Source organism: Hemiscyllium ocellatum, chromosome 18, assembly GCF_020745735.1.
Source record: "Hemiscyllium ocellatum isolate sHemOce1 chromosome 18, sHemOce1.pat.X.cur, whole genome shotgun sequence".
NCBI classification, from domain to species: domain Eukaryota; kingdom Metazoa; phylum Chordata; class Chondrichthyes; order Orectolobiformes; family Hemiscylliidae; genus Hemiscyllium; species Hemiscyllium ocellatum.
In genome coordinates, this window is record NC_083418.1 from 40,183,022 (window position 1) to 40,199,898 (window position 16,877).

The 16,877-nt window shown below is 39.6% G+C and overlaps 1 protein-coding gene across 4 annotated transcripts in view; it reads right to left on the reverse strand.

Moving 5' to 3' along the window:
• The window catches only part of kmt5b (lysine methyltransferase 5B), a 46,880-nt gene extending 30,390 nt beyond the window's left edge, over positions 1–16,490 (reverse strand). For 2 of the 4 annotated variants that reach the window (XM_060838900.1, XM_060838897.1), the window contains exons 1-2: positions 15,659–16,138; positions 1,480–1,722 (exon numbers count right to left, since the gene is read on the reverse strand). In XM_060838900.1, the coding sequence (XP_060694883.1) occupies positions 1,480–1,639 (160 nt within the window). In that variant the 5' untranslated portion in view covers positions 1,640–1,722; positions 15,659–16,138. Of the gene's footprint in view, positions 1–33; positions 1,362–1,479; positions 1,723–15,658; positions 16,139–16,456 lie in introns of those variants that run through there. The other 2 variants (XM_060838898.1, XM_060838901.1) reach the window with 2 other exon arrangements.
• Positions 16,491–16,877: the final 387 nt, after the last annotated feature.

The following is a 16,877-nucleotide window of genomic DNA, read 5'->3' on the forward strand; positions in this document are numbered from 1 at the left end:
CAATATCAATGAATGCGCAGCAAATATGCCCACCTTTGAATCAGACAATTGAAGGCAAATCATTAATAAATCAGATGACTGGAATCTGACACTAGTCTGACTTCTAGTGTTGACCTTGGACTCAGTTGATGAACCTCCAACAACCAAAACTAATTTCCAACTAGTGGCAAGTTTTCACTCATTGCTGCTTCACCCAATTTTGCACAGGGTCTTTAACTCCATACCATCAAGCAAGCCGTAACTCTCGTCTCATCTGTCCATTTTTGAACCAAGGTCATAATGAGATCAGAAGCAGAGTAGTATTGGTGGTTCTCAAGGTGAGGATTCCTTTGATCAAGTACTGCTCGATAGTACAGTTGCTGACACCATCCAACGCTTTTCTGTTGATCATGTGCACGACTCATGGGTAACAGCTGACAGATTTTATGGAAAGCAATACCTGGGCAATTTTCATATTGTTGGGGAGATGCTGATGTTGCAGATGCACTGGGCCAACTTGGTGAGACAGCCGAAAGATGAAACTTGTGTTCAATTGTCAAGATGCTGGCCATGGCCTTCCAAATATTCAGGGCCCCCTGCGGATTCTTGATATCACATGGAATAAATCAAATTATTAGTAATGATGGGGACCTCAGGAAGATGCCAAAATTGATCATTCACTCTGAGAATGCTTCAGCATAGCCTTTTGTGTTATCTTTCCCAACGTTGAGGGAACACAGTTGTGCATCCACCTCCTCCAGTCAGTTGTTTTCACTGTCCATTAGTCACAATTGGATATGAACGAACTCTAGAATTTTGATTTGATCCATTGGCTGTGACATTACCTAGCTCCGTCTGTCACATGTTGGTGCTGCTGCTGTTTGGCTTACAAATAGTCCTTTGTTGTAGCTTCACTAGTTGATACCTCTTATGTTACCATCTGATGTTGTTCCTGGTATGGCCTCCTGCCATACTTTTCATTGAAGCACAGTTGTCCCTAGGTTCGATGGCAAGAGAGTAGTGTGGGATGCAGACCCCAGCTCTGATGTGATAGTTTGCGGTTGAATAATTCTCCTGCTTCTGTTGGTCCACAGCACCTCATGAATGCTCAGTTTTGAGCTGTTAGATGTGTTTTGAATCCATTCCATTTACCAAGTTGGTGATGTCACACATTGAAAGGTATGCTCTGAAAAGATGGGATTTCGTCCACAAAAAGACTGCAGACATCACTCCTAGCTCGGTTGCCATGGGCAGTGGTCATGCTAGCTGCAATGTATGGAGGCGATGACGACATAATCTAGTAGCTGTTAGTTATGCTTGTAAAATCCACTTGGTATTAGGAGGGAAGCTGAAAATTTATATAGTCAACTGCCTTAAATCACAGCTCCGAAGAACTTGAAGTCTTTCATCATCAATTCAAATTTTGATTTGCAGTCAAAGTGTAAACATATTAGTTCTGTTAAATTCCAAAACTAAATACAAAAAAATTAAGTCACTTACGAGTGCTACGTTTTCCAAGTGCGATTCTTGTGTTGGCCCTTGAATTTCCCTTTCCAGAGTGCTGTAGTTTGGTTTGACTCTGATGTTCATTGGACAACCTTCCAGCATTTTTCCTGCTGCCATTTACAAACATATTCCTGGTTTCTCCCAACCACTTCATGCCCACAGACGTCTTGAAACTGTTGCATTTAGTCTACATCAGAACAAGGCAGCCTCTCTTCTGAATAAATTCTGATCTTCTCTCTGTTGAAGCAAATAAATTGTATTATTATCACAGAATAGTCTGATCATCTGTAAGACTTGGAATAGCAATTTGTTAAAGGCCATTAAAAACTGCACAAACTATTTGAATAGTTATGAATTTTCTCAAAGTTCGATTCATGACTAAAGCAGCTTTGCTAAAAACGACATCCAACTTTCAAGGCCCATGTGGGATTTTATTTTTCATCTGTCAAAATGTAGCACAAATTGCCTCAAGTATGCATTTACAATTCTTTAGTTTACGAAGTATTGAACATTGCCATATGAAGCAGATTCAAAGCCAGTTCAGTTCAATGTAACTGACAGCAAACACAAATACACTTCCCTCATTAAGTGCCTACCGCACATTTGCTTTTCTAACAGTGAAGCAACATAAAACTGGGAACTGACAGAATGGAAAGGAGAGCAAAGTGCTAACTACTGGACAGGCCAGACTTGTAGCCACTGAAATTTAGAAGACCAAGAGGCAAATTGATTGAAGCAAACAAGATCTTGACAAGGTAGATGTGGATAAAGTGGTACCTCTTGCAGGAGAATCTAGAACCCAGGTCACAGCTTAAAATGAGTCACCCATTTAAGATAGATGAAGAGAGAAACTGTGATGATGCTTTCACTTTAATAAGGCTCTCTGAAATCTTTCCTGCCTGTAAGAACCTGTGTTTGAACTTATCTTTTTGCCAAGTGGTGTGTTTAATGGCATGTAGCAGGAATTGGAACAGCTCCTTTGTTAAGTTGCAGTGTCGAGTCAGTTGAGTTTTCAAAGAGTTAGGTTATTCTAAATTGTGTTTTCTTTTGGTTTGTGTTTCAACTGTACAGTTTAAACAAATACTTTTGCTTAAAAGCTGAGTGGTTTGACCAGCTGCATCACATCTGAACGTCTACCTTCACATCTACCTTTAAAATAAGAAAAAAAAGGTTAGGAGACCTTCTTGAAATATTTTGAGGGGGTCCAGCCTGGTCCATAATTTTTTTCCCTCTCAAAATCTTTGGAACAGTTTTCCTCAAAAAGGCAAGAAGCAGAGTTGGAATCATTTCAAAGATAAGCCAGATAGATTCCTGATAAACAAGGTGTTAAAAGGTTATCAGGGTAGGTGGCAATATGGAATAATCAGAACAGACATATTAGTGACTGACAGAACAAGCTTGAGTGGCTTAGGTCTGCTCGTAATTCATATAATTTATATATGCAACATACATACATACATACAAAGAACAGATTTAAAGGAAATGCAAGTAGTTAAAGGGATTACTTGGAGATTTGGCATGCAAGTCCAAAATGTTATAACTAATTAAAACTGCCATCTTCAGCAATTACCAAAACCTTGCTGTTCAAGGTGCCAGTGTAAAACTAAAATCAACCTAGTCAAAAGGTGATTCTTTTCTTTGCATAACTATAGCACATTGATCTTACTCGTCCTGCCTAAAATGCTTTGGATTCCTCACACCAGAGGTCAGCACCTGTCTCTCTCATATTACTTTTAAGGTTCAAGATTAAATGCATGCACGAAATCTAGCAGTATCCTTCCACCTGCCTTTCTTAGAAAATAAAAAAGGTTTCCAGCAAGTGTGCTGGCAATGTAACTCTTTATGGAGCAAAAATGCACCTGTGGTGGTGAGCCCAAAGTCACAGGAGCCCCATAATTGGGTACAAGCAACAAGTGACAAATTTGTCACAAACTAATAGGTCTCCATAACACTGAATGCAGCAATGTCACATGTATAGTATTAGTATTATTATACAGGGGCAGCATGGTGGTTCAGTGGTTAAAGTTGCTGCCTCACAGCACCAGGAACCCAGGTTGGATTCCAACTTTGGGTGACTGCCTGTGTGCTGTTCGCACATTCTCCTTATGGCTGTTCGGGTTTTCTCCAGTTTCCAACCACAGTCGAAAGATGTGTAGGTCAGGTGAACTGGCAATGCTAAATTGCCCATAGCATTCAGTGCGTTAGTCAGAGGAGTGGGTCGGTGTGGACTTGTTAGGCCAAAGGACCTGTTTCCACACTGGAGGGAATCTAACCTAATCTGCAAAGTAGACTGAAACAAACATAAGCAATGGAGTAACATAATATTCTTCGGAGTATGAATAATTATTTTTAAAATCCACATTAATGACTCTTGCGCAATACTAAGGAACCACAGCACTGTTGGAGATGCAATATTTTGGATCTAATATTTTATTTAGCGAAAGCATATCCCCAGAGCCAAGCTATGGCCTCATTTGTTGAGTGTAAAGGTGATTAGTCCATAGATGGGATAATACTTAGTGATGTTCTTCATTATTTTTAGCTCGACACATGCATAAAGTGTTTGTGCTGAAGCCACAGCAGTGAATGTAAAAATAATGTTGTTTCTTCCTTCAGGTGAAATTAAAATATCCCATGCACTATTTTGAAGAGATGAGGAATGCACTCTATTGACGTATTCAATATTTATCCACCAACCAACCTTGCAGAAAGCATACTGATTGCATATTTTTCTTTTCTAGCAAGAATCTACCCAAGTTATAAATTATTTTCATGATCTCATCCTTCTAACTTTCAAAGTTAAAAAAAAATCACACAAACACCAGATTTAGTCCAACAGGTTTAACTGGAAGCACACTAGCTTTCAGAGCGACACTCCATCAGGTGATAGAGGAGCATTGCTCCAAAAGCTAGTGCGCTTCCAATTAAAACCTGTTGGACTATAACCTGGTGTTGTGTGATTTTTAACTTTGTACACCCCAGTCCAACACCAGCATCTCCAAATCATTCTAACTTTCAATTATTCTAATTTCTTGCTTTCTGAATAATCAGAAATATCCTTATTGTAATTTGATAACCAGAATTTGAACTTATTGTGTGAATTACTGTTGAGGCCATTTTGATTTCTTCCTGGTTTCACACTCCAACCAGACCTATTTTCCTACATGCTAATCCTACTTCCAGCTATTCCCCAATTCGTTTTCGATTCCAAATTCTGACACCTTAGTGAGTTCAAAACCAATCGTCCAGCTATTGCTGCTGCTTCTCTCCTTCCCATTTGCTTATCAGGTCAAAATCCCTCCAAAGGCTTTCCCCTCCTCCCTTCCTTTCTCTTAGCCTTGCACTTCAGCATTTGCCTCTTTCGAAGATCTTACTTCATGTATTCGTATGAGTTCGTCTTGTCCATGTGAGTCATATCCATCTCCCTTGATTTATTTTCACTAAACTGCTAGTCTCCATGTCAGTTCATTTGTTAACTGGTTTTCTCTTCGAGTTTGCCTTTCTCATTTACATCTTGCATTACTTCTCAAAAAAGTCAAAATGCTCACCAATACAATAATTTGAAAGGATGTTTAACAACCTTCCTTTCCTCTCACATCCTGGAGGTGGCACGGCGGCTCAGTGGCTAGCACTGTTGCCTCACAGCACCAGGGACCTGGGTTCCATTCCAGCCTCAGGCAGTTGGCTGTGTGAAGTTTGCACACATTCTCAGAGTGCCTGCATGAGTTTCCTCTGGGTGCTCTGGGTTCCTCCCACAGTCCAAAGACATGCAGGTTAGGTGGATTGGCCATATTAAAGTGCCCATAATGTACAAGGATCCGCAGGTGAGGTGGACTATCCATGGAGAATGCATCATTGTAGGGTACTGGGGCAAGTCTAGGTAAGATGCTCATTGGAGGGTTGATATAGATTTAATGGGCTAAATGGCCTGCTTCCACACTGTGAAGGATTCGAAGATGTCTTAAGATTCACATCTCCCAAATCCACATCTTTTCTAAAAAGGTCCATACAGGTATCCCACCAAGCACCACACACTCATACAGGAATCTCGCCAAATTTCTAAAAGATATTTAAGTGTTCTCAAAAATCAAAAATAGCAGCCAGTGAGAGAGACTGCTAAAGACAAAACTATTCCACTTTGTCTGCAACCTTTAACACAGTTCACTATTTTCCTTTTATGCCTCTCCACAGTTGTTCAGTTGGGTGAAACTGCTGGATTCCATTCTTATTTATCTAACCATAACCTACAACAATTTCTCTTGCAGCACCTTTACCAATACCGCTGGTGTTTTCCAAGAATCCACCCTTAGCCTTTCCTATTTCTCATCTTCACATTGCACCTTATGGGCCTTATCTGAAAGCCTAAAATGTTCTTCTCATGTGTGTTGTGAGCATACACATGACTCATCTTGCATCTCTCTATCATTCCCAATTTATAACACTACTGATCCAATTTCTAGTGCTGAATGAGCATGATCATCCTCCAATTAAACATTGGGAAGACTGAAGTATTGTTATTTGCCCAGAACTACATTCCCTAGCAGACCATTCCATCATTTGCCCTGACTATTGTCTGAAGCTGAATTAAGACTGCTTGCACCCTTAGGTTTGCATTAAAGTCCAAGGTGAGATTCCAACCACAGAACTACAATCAGCAAGGCTACCCATTTCCAGCTTTGTAACATTGCTTTGTTCAGCTCACCTCCTGATGAAATCTTCATTCGTGTCTTTGTTACCTCCAGGCTCGATTATTTCAACATGGCTAGCTTTCCATATTTTATCATCCAAAATTATGATGACAGCTCAAAGTTCTATTGCCAGTGACTTTAATCAAAGCAACTATTATTCATCATCCATGTACCCAAGGACATGCAGAATATCACTGAAGTGACCTTCAATATATTTCAAATTTTAAAACTTTCAAATCACTTCTCAAGATCCACATTTCATCTCTTGCCCTGTTCTCACTTAGCACCCAGTTGCATTCTTGTAAACACTATCAAGCCTGCTCTCTCCAAACAAAAAAAAAGTATAAAAATCCCAATATGACAGCATTATCAGACAATGTTAGTTCTGTTGCATATCAATCTCACAACAGGTAGGTGATAAATACTCCATCTCATTTAAATAAATTTACCAGAAAAATTTGGTTCAACCAAGCAACTGTGAAGGTCACTGCTGGATAAACTCCAAAGTAATACTTTTAGACTGATTCAGATTCAAAAAAACACAAAAGCAGATCTACACAATGGTAACAGTGCCTAAAATACAATTGACAAACAAATCAAAATACTTGCATTCACACAGCATGTTTCATGACTTCTGGACATCACAAAGGGCTTAACAGCCAGTGTAGTACTTTTGAAGCACAGTCACTGCAGTGATGTATGGAAGATTCCTCACAGCAAATTCCTACAAAGAGTAAGGTGATTCTGATCAGGTAATTCTCCTTTTCAAACTGACGCTGATTAAGAAATAAACATCCACCAGCAAACATAGGATAACCCTCTTGCTATTCACAACATTGCCACAGCAGCATTAATACAGAGGTTGCTGAGGGAGGGGAAGAGAGGAAATAGCTAGGGCCCTGACAGATAACTTTGTGGCATCCTTAAATACAGGTGAAGTGCTGGAGGACTGGAAGGTTGCTCATGATGTCCCCTGTACAAGAAGGGTAGTAGGGAAATTCTGGGTAACTACGGACCAGTAAGCCTGACATCGGTGGTGCGAAAGTTGCTGGAGAGGGTACTGAAGGATAGGATCTATTTATATTTAGAAAAGAATTGGCTTATCAGTGATAGGCAACATGGTTTTGTGCGGGGGAGATCGTGCCTTACCAACTTAATAGAGAGTTCTTCGAGGAAGTGACCAAGTTGATAGATGAAGGAAGGGCTATCGATATCATATACATGGACTTTAGTAAGGTGTTTGATTAGGGCGCCACGTAGTCAAATGGAGAAAGTGAAGTTACATTATCTGGCTAGATGGATAAAGAACTGGTTGAGCGACAGGAGACAGAGTAGTAGTCTAAGGGAGTTTCTTGAAATGGAGAAAGGTGACCAGTGGCGTTCCACAGGGGTCAGTGTTGGGGCCACTGTTGTTTGTAATATACATAAATGATCTGTAAGAGGGTACTGATGGCAATGATCAGCAAGTTTGCAGATGACATGAAGATTGGTGGAGCAGCAGAAAGCGTAAAGGACTGTCAAAGAATATAGGAGGATATAGATAGACTGGAGAATTGGGTGGAAATGTGGCAGAGGGATTTCAATCCAAACATATGTGAGGTGATGCATTTAGGCAAGACTAATTCTAGAATGAATTATACAATGAACAGAAAAGCCTGGTGAAAAGTTGATGGTCAGAGAGAACTGGGAGTGCAGGTCCACTGTACCTGGAAGGTTGCTGCACAGGTGGACAGAATAGTCAAGGCATTGCTTGCCTTCATTGGTCAGAATATTGAGTATAAGAGCTGGCAAGTCATGTTAAAATCGTACATGACATTGGCTCGGCCGCATTTAGAATACTGCGTACAGTTCTGGTCGCCACATCACCAAAAGGATGTGGATGCTTTGGAGAGGATGCAGAGAAGGTTTACGAGCATGCTGCCTAGTATGGAAGGTACTAGCTATGAACAAAGGTTGAGTAGGTTAGGCTTATTTTCATTAGAAAAAAGGGTATTGGGTTTGGGGGGGGGGGGGGGGAAAAGAACCTGACTGAGGTTTACAAAATCATTACAGGGTAGATAGAGACAAGCTGTTTCCCAGGGTGAAGGATTCCATAACGAGAGGACACACTTTCAAAGTGAGAGGTGGAAAGTTTAAGGGGAATACACTCAGCAAGTACTTCACACAGATGGTAGTGGGCATCTGGAACGTGTTGCCAGAGGAGGTAGAGGCAGTCACAGTAGATTCATTTAAAGATGCATCGGGACAAATGCATGAGTAGGTGGGAGCAGAAGGATACAGATACTTAGGAATTGGGCAACAGATTTAGATAGTACATTTGGATCGGCTCAGGCTTGGAGGGCCAAAGGGCCTGTTCCTGGACTATAAATTTTCTTTGTTCTATCCACTTTAGTAGACAGGACATTTAATTATACATTACATCCTACCAGACTTTAATACTCCAAGGAACTGAAATGAACAGTCAAGACGATGACTGTTTAAGGCATGAAGCACGATATACTTGCAGCATTTTAACAAACATCACTTGTTTGTGCAATTAAAAAATGTTCCTACTGTGTAGCTCACGTATTACCAGCTTGATTTACTCTCAGACACTAAGTCAATCAACATAACTCTTGCTTTAAACATAAACATAGTCTGTGACAGTAAGAATTTTGCTTTCAATTACAAAAAGGAACTTTGAAACTGAATAGTCACATAGTACATGCTCAAGTTCCAGCTACAGAAATAATAAGGAGCTAGGGCCTTATACCAATAAAGATAGGCAGGGTGGTGAAGGCAGCTTTTTGCATATTTACTTTCATGGGTCAGAACACTGAGTATAGCAATTGAGACGTCATGATGAGATTGTACAGATCATTAGTGAAACCACTTCTGGAATATTGGTACAATTCTGGCCACCCTTCTGTCGGGAAGATGCTGGAGAGGATACAGGAAAGACTTACAAGAACGTTGCTGGAGTGTTTGAGCTGTAGCAAGGAGGCTGAATTGGTTGGGTTTTTGTTCCCTTGGAGGCTGAGGAGTACCCTTATGAAATCATGTAGGGCATGCATAAGATGAATAGCCAACGTCTTTGTCTTAAGATGGCAAGTTGAGGAAAGGGTCCAAAATTAGACAGCATAGGTTTAAGATGGAAAAGATTTAAAAACAACCTGAGGGATAACTTCTTCCACACAGAGGGTGGTGTGTGTATGGAATGAGCTGTCAGAGGAATTGGTAGAGATAGGTACAATTACAACATTTAAAAGGCATCTGAATGGGTAAATGAATAGAAAAGGGTTTAGGGGGATATGGGCTAAATGCTAGCAACTGTCAGGTTAGGATGTCTGGTTAGTGCAAAAAGAATCTGTTTCCATTCTGTACAGTTGATTAGCTTAAAAAGAAAACCATAGAACTAAGGGGTGGGACATGCAAAGGAAAAGATAAACATCAGCTCACAACTGCCTGAGATATCCTATTCTCTTCCACCACTGACAAAATTATCAGTTATCACCTAATCACTTGTCTTCTCCCATTTTCTCTGCCCTCTCATATTAAAGAATTTGCCTATATGTAGGTACTATTGTACTAAGTCCCACCACTAAGTCCTCTCCTATTAACAAGTTTCTGAACTGTTTGCTGTTTTCCTTTCAAGACCCATCTCTCCACCCAAATTGTTCTTTCAGCTCTAAACTCTAACATCCAAGGTACTTGAACATGGTTGCCTTTTGGTCTCTCCCACACTGCTGATTCAAACTCTTAATCCAGCTTACATCCTGGTCTCAGCACTGCTATGGTCTACAAAGGAAAATCAATTATATGCTTGGACTGCAACCACAGAGCATTAAACTTTCTTGAAATATAAAACTTAAAACTCCATGGACCTCTCCTCTTCCATATGCATCCCATGCTTATCACAATTTACAGCCAGGATCACATGCACACCGACAACATCAACTTTGTGTACACTGCTATGACTTGAATTTGATGGCATAACCTTGAATGAAATCAGACCTTCCCCCAAGCGACCATCAAAAAGTTCCTGGCTAAATCAAAAACAACTTATACCTTTACCAACAACCCAGTCTCCCATCAAGTATAAAGAATTTTACATCATCTCTCATCCTTCTAAACTCTAGGGGATAACACACATTCAGAAATCAGTTTAGAAAACCATTATTGGTCTCTTTACAGCAGACATCTCGTTAGTGTAAGGAGACAAAAACAACAGCTAGTAGAATACCATTGATTATTGCTTTATTCCACAAGCTACAAAATTCACTGCATCAGAACTCATGTTCTTATAAAATTTCAACTTTAATGGTTTTGATGGATTGCTCCCTCTTATTTGCAAAGATGATTTTTGTTTCAGTTATTACAGCATGCCTCTTTCAATACTGAAGTTAATAAGTCAATGCACTCCTGATAATTCAAGATCTGAAAAAAATTTTATAGCTCAGTTTAGTAGGCAATATAAAGAAAGGGATTTGTAGTTTACAGCAGATAATTTGAGTCTTGAGAGTTAGATAGGCTTTTAACTGGCAAACAAGTACAACTGAAAACAAGAATATTTTCAACTTAAATTGTAGGACTAATTTGTCTTACTGAAAGTGCCTGCTCAACAATGCTCGTTTCAAATATAGCAAGTATTTGGAAATGCTATTATTTATTGTGGGGGTAATTGAATACAGCATTAGGGAGGTTCTACTTTAGTTATACAGGGAGTTAATGAGACCACAGCATCATTCTCTTTATTAAAAGATCAGATGTACAGTCAGTCCCCAAATCACAAACAGGTTCCATTGTGGAGTACATTTGCAAGTCAGAACACAATGCAAGTCAACAAAGTAAATGTTTGGATGTCAGGTCATGACAGTTACAGGCCTGTAAGGAGTTACTTTTGTTAGCCAAAGAGCCCCTCTCACAACATTGGTAAACTTTGAAGAGGTTCCAGACTAAATTTGGAATGTACAGGTTGTCTTATGAAGGAAGGTTAGATAGGCTAGGCTTATAGCCACTGGTGCTTAGAAGATTAAGAGGCAACTTGATTCAAATAGAAGATTTTTTTCTGGGGAGGGCATTCATCTTGACAGGGTAAATACATTAGTATATTTCTTGTGGGAGAATCTAGAACCAGGAGTCACTTTCAAAATGCAAGGAATCACCTATTTAAGAGAGATGAGAACATTTCACGAGTGTTTGGAGCTTCCTTCCTCAAATGCCACTAGCAATGGAATTCTTGAATATTTTATTGGCAAATACATTCTTGATAAGTAAGCAGGTGAAAGGTAATCAACTGGTAGGTGAGAATATCAAGTAACTAGGTCAGCCATCATCTTATTGAATGGTCAAACATGCTCAAAAGAGCCAAGTGGCCTGTTCCTAATTCATCTGTTTGTATATTATACAAAATGTATAATTTTCTAAAAATAGCAAAAGTAACACAAGCTGTAAAGTGATAATCAAAAGCTGATGCAACAACCAGCTATTAATCATGCAGTGGGAGAAACAGAAGTCACATCCTCCAGTGGTAACACAATCTTCTCAGATTATTGACAAAGATGTTTTATTGAATACACAATTGAAACTCCATTAAGTGACCGGCATACATTTTTACTTTTCTGAAATAACAGTATACACTTTTGTCAGGATAAGGATAATTCTCTCTCCTATTTTCAATGCTAGTCAATCTTCATACCTTCCCACAGCAATATGTTGCTACAGAATCAAGTTTGTAATGAATGGCTAATTTACAATAATAAAAAAAAACAGGTGAAAGGAAACATGTTTCTTTGTCAGTTGTGATTCTCAAAATGACCGAAAATGCATGAAAGGGACATTCTCACATTGTTTGTGTTGGTGTTTGTAGTTTATACATATTCCAAACAATCATTCGGTTTGAATTTATGCACAAAATCAGTACAATTTGGTATAAAATTCAAGAGTGAAGAATTTTTAAAACTGGAATTTAAATAAACTATCAATTGCTGCCAGTATATTTTTCTTTGGTAACAACCTTGAGAACAAGCAATTTAGTTTAAAACTGAAGTCAAATAAACCACTACAAGGACCAATTATAAAACAGAACACTACTGCAAGAGTACAAGCTTCATATGACAAGTCCATCCAATTATAAATTTATTAAAGATTTTTCTTCTAGTACTTTCATGAAAAGTTAAATTCCAGGTGACAATCATATTATAAGCACAAACTAGCAACTTTCATGTGCTTCTAAATTACATGGCTGTTGAAGTTACTTCAGTTACTGTCAATACTAAAGAAACATTAAAAGACATGAATAATGCTCAGAACAACCCTGCATTACTGTAAAGCCACAGTTTACTTAAGTTAAAAATATATGGAAACATGAGTAGGGCCTTCAGTCCCTCAAGCCTGCTTTGCCAGCTCATGGCTGATCTGTATTTAAGCTCTATTTATCTCCCTTAGTTCCTTATCTCATTATTATAGATTTTATTCAATAGTGATTAATCTCCTGATTTTAAATTTGAGCAAGAATTTGTGGATATATGATGGGATGGCAGACACTGCACTGAATTTGCACAAAAGAAGGTTCACCAAATAGTCAAATAATTGAAATAAAAACATTCTGTTTCTGATGCTGTTGGTTGAAGGATAGAAGTTTGCCAAGACAATGGCATTCATTCTTCTTGAAGACGATGGAATCTTGCACTTCTATCCAAGTTAGATCTTATCTGCAAATCAGCACCCATAATGGTATGGGTTTGTCTCAGGACTGTTATTGAAAAGGTCACCCTGTATAATGAGATAAAGTCAAAAGTGTGGTTCGAACACAATCTTTTAAACTCACAAGTGCTTTGATTCAGCATTTTAATTTGAAACTCAAGCCTTGAGGAGCTCCTGCTTTCCAACCTGTTGGATTAGTACCCAAATCTACATTCTTACCCAATTAATGCAGGAAGTGTTCTGGTCAAAGTTACTGAACAACTCAAAGAAATCTCAAGTGTTATGATTTTTAATTTGAGGTTTAGTCCAATAGGGTTTTAGAAGCACTAGCTTTTGAAGAAGCAGCGCTCGAAAGCTAGTGCTTCCAAATAAACCTGCTGGACCAAAACCTGGTGTGAGAGACTTTTTAAAAACTTTGTCCACAACAGTTCAACACCAGCTCCTCCAAATCAATGTCAATGAACACTCAAAATGGCAAACCTATTACTGATCAGATTTTCTACAATGATATCCAAATAAATTTAAAACCGGTCAATCAAGATGTGGTTCATTAAAATGACATCACCTATTTCAAGGTGGGGAAAAAGACTTGCATTTATAAACTGTCTTTCGCAATCTCAAATCATCTGTAAGCATTACAGCCAATAAAGAGTTTCTGCAGTGTAGTTACTTTTGTCATGTAGTGACTTCGTGATCAACAAGGACCCACAAGGAAATGAGATAGTGATCATAGAAATCTGATTTTGTGATGCTGGTTAAGATTATACACTTTGCTCTGAAAGCCTGAAGAATTCCTGATGCTCTCCTAATGTTGCCTTAGATCACTTACTTCCAAACTGAGGGGGCACATCTTTTTAAAAAAAGCTCAACACCGAATATTCCTATTATATCATTCAAGCTGCCACTTGCTTATATCATTCAAGAGTCAGCTTGAATGATATAAGGAAGCATCTAAAGGGAGTCTTGTACAGTTTTGTTTCCCAGAAGAATGCTATCACTGAGCCAAAAGCTGATAACTAATTCCAGTTTTCATAATGTGTCCAGGTGAAGGTGGCTACTTGGTCTATCATCACTAGACAATACACAAAGATTGAAATATCACTTGCTCATCACAAACATTCAACTAATCTTTAAATGTGTGAAGTAAATTTCACATGATCACTCTCTAGAAGCATGTCAGGTTAAATCCTAAATGTGCCGTGAATTATGTTAAACCTGTGCATCTACTCCAGTTATTATACTAACATTTAGTTGTGTTCAGATTTGCATGTTCTATAGTTTGCAAAAGAGCTGAAAGTCTTATGGGTGAAAAATATTAAACTGAACCGAATAAGTAGTCTCTGTTGAAAGTGTCTTGCTAGAAAAGCACAGGTCAGGCAGCATCCAAGGAGCAGGAGAATCGACGTTTTGGGCATGAGCCCTTCTTCAGAACAAGTAGTCTCTGTTGACAATTAAGTCCAGTCAATCAGTCAGGTAGCTTTTCTTGTTTAGAGCTCAGCACAGAAATGCCGTTCTGTCACTTCAGTTGCAAAATACATGCAAAAAAAAGTAGTCTGACAAAAAAAAGTTTAAGCATGATATAACAGCTCAAAAGTAGAGAGAAAATCTCTAATTTGAATTAGGGTTATCTCTTTGGGTATAACATTACAAAAGACTACAGAAAAATTTTGACGTTCTTTCGTAAATTTAGATAGGAGTCAGACGTGCTCATGCAACAAACAGATGGGTGTTTTTCAACAGTTATTAGGGATAGGTAGCCAGAAACATTCATAACAGCTCCGAAGTAAAATGAACAAAGGTCACGGGATTTGTCGCTAACGTTCAAAGTTAGCCAACGACTGAAGGCAAAATACTCCTTGTAAGTATCAATTGCTCTGTTGTATGTACACCAACAGGTCAGGCAAGATTACTGACTATACTGTACCATGTCGGCTCTGATACGACAGCAGCTTTTCTTTACCCTTGACCTCAACACGAATCACCGACGCACTGAGAGCTTGCACCTCCCTCCCTCTGACACCTCACCGCCCCCTTCCGACTGAAGGAGAAAAGGAAACCTCAGCAACAAAACCTTAAAAATCTACTTTATGGACACTTGACCAAAGACACAGACAGGGGAAAAAAAAAACACGTCGCGGGGTGTTTTTCCCCTCTCCCTGGGTGGGTGGTGGGGAAAGAGTTGGGTTCAAAGTAAAAGAAAAAAAGATTCCGAAACGAAAAAAAAATAAGGAATTTAAAAGATGAATAGCATTTAATCCTGTTTTCCAAAATGACGTTTTCATTTTCCTCCACCTGGCGGCGTGTTCCTTTAAAATTGGTTAGTCTCTTTAAATCGCCAAAAAGATAGGAATATGTCTACGACATGAGATTGTAGAGAAAAAAAACTTACACCCGTCAATGTCACCAAGTAGCAAAGGCAGGAACAAGATAAATCGGTACAAAAGAAAAGTTAGCGTAGAAATAAGTTACAGCTAAAAAGCAGATGATGGAACGTGAAGTTAAAACCGGTTCCATTTTGTATGACTGACTTCGAGAGAGGTTTAGTATATAATCTAGGAAGAAAAAGGGAAAAAAATATTCGGGCCGACAGCAAAGCCTCGGCATAAACTCTCCGAGAAACAGGAATGGTAGCTCCATCCCCTCGGCGTCGAAAACAGTCGCCGCTCGTTCAAGAAAAGGGAGCGAAAAAACAAAAAGAGAGAGAGGAAAAAAAACAAAATCCTACGAATTTCCTTACTCGAAACAGACGGGCAAGACAACACGGAGAAACCCGGCCATCATTTCTCAGCCCCTTTCCTTACCCCAATTTAGCTGCTTTCTGCGACCAGACGGGGCCAAGACCAACACACAAACATCCGAGCGAGTCGTCTCTTTTTTTAAATATTTAAAAAAAATCACAAACTTCCTCCCCCTTTCGTCGATTTCTTGTTTTTAAAATAAAAAAAAATAGGGGGGGGGGGGGCGAAAAAAAAACTTCGCTTCTCTCCTCAGGACGAGCCGGGAACCTGTGTCCAAATTTGAGGGGCAATTTCTAGAAAATTAACATGAGAATCCAACATGGCGGCTGGCGTCGGCCGGCGGGCTGACAGCGGCTCCCGCAGCGACTGGCAAAATAATCCCGCAGCTTCCACCGCCCCCTCCCCCACACTCACTCACTCACTCACTCACTCCCACCCTCAACAAAAACACCCCACCCCCTCCACTGGAGGGAGGGCGGAGGTGGAAAAAAAAACCACTCCGCTCAACCAACAAAGAGCTTCCTCCCGGCCGCCTGGTGTTAGGAGCCGGGGCGCGGCTGCCTTTTATTTTAATTATCAGTTTAAATCCCCTCGCATCCAAACCGCGGATGTATACAATAAAAAGTCCCCCCTCTCTCTCTCTTCAAGCAATTCGTTTCCCTTTAATATCAGACGATGATGACAAGATAGCTCGTACTCATGCTCCAGCTCTTCCCCAATTTCCATTATTACACACTTTATGAGTAGTTATTTACTTGCTCTCTCTCTTCCTTCCCCCCCCACCAATTATTTTTTGAGGGAGAGAGAGAGAGAGAGGCCAGGGTAGTTTTAAATTATCACAGCAGAAGGTTGGGAACTTACACGAGTCAGTAGAACCTGCTTCTGCTCTGTTCTTTAAATGTGTTTTCTTTGGGGCGTTATTTACTCCCCGCATCAAGTCGTGCACAAAGCTGTCGCTCTGTCCAATTGCGAAGTGAATCAGGCAGTAATCCCACGGGCATCCCCGTGCTTGGGAGGGAGGGAGAATTCGATTATCACGGGGAATCGAAGTCTATGTCAGAAACTGGGGGCTTTGTCCTCCCATTACCACAAACAGAATGAAGATTGTACCTTATTTCACAGTCACACAACATTACTGTGGCTAAGGAACCTCTCAGACTGAGCTGACACTGATGCTGTTAAATGTTATGGGAATGGACACCATTGTAAATTTTGAAGTGACATTGAAGTATTTACTCAACTTAAAAGTTCACAATGGGTTATAGTCTAATTTTGAAAATAT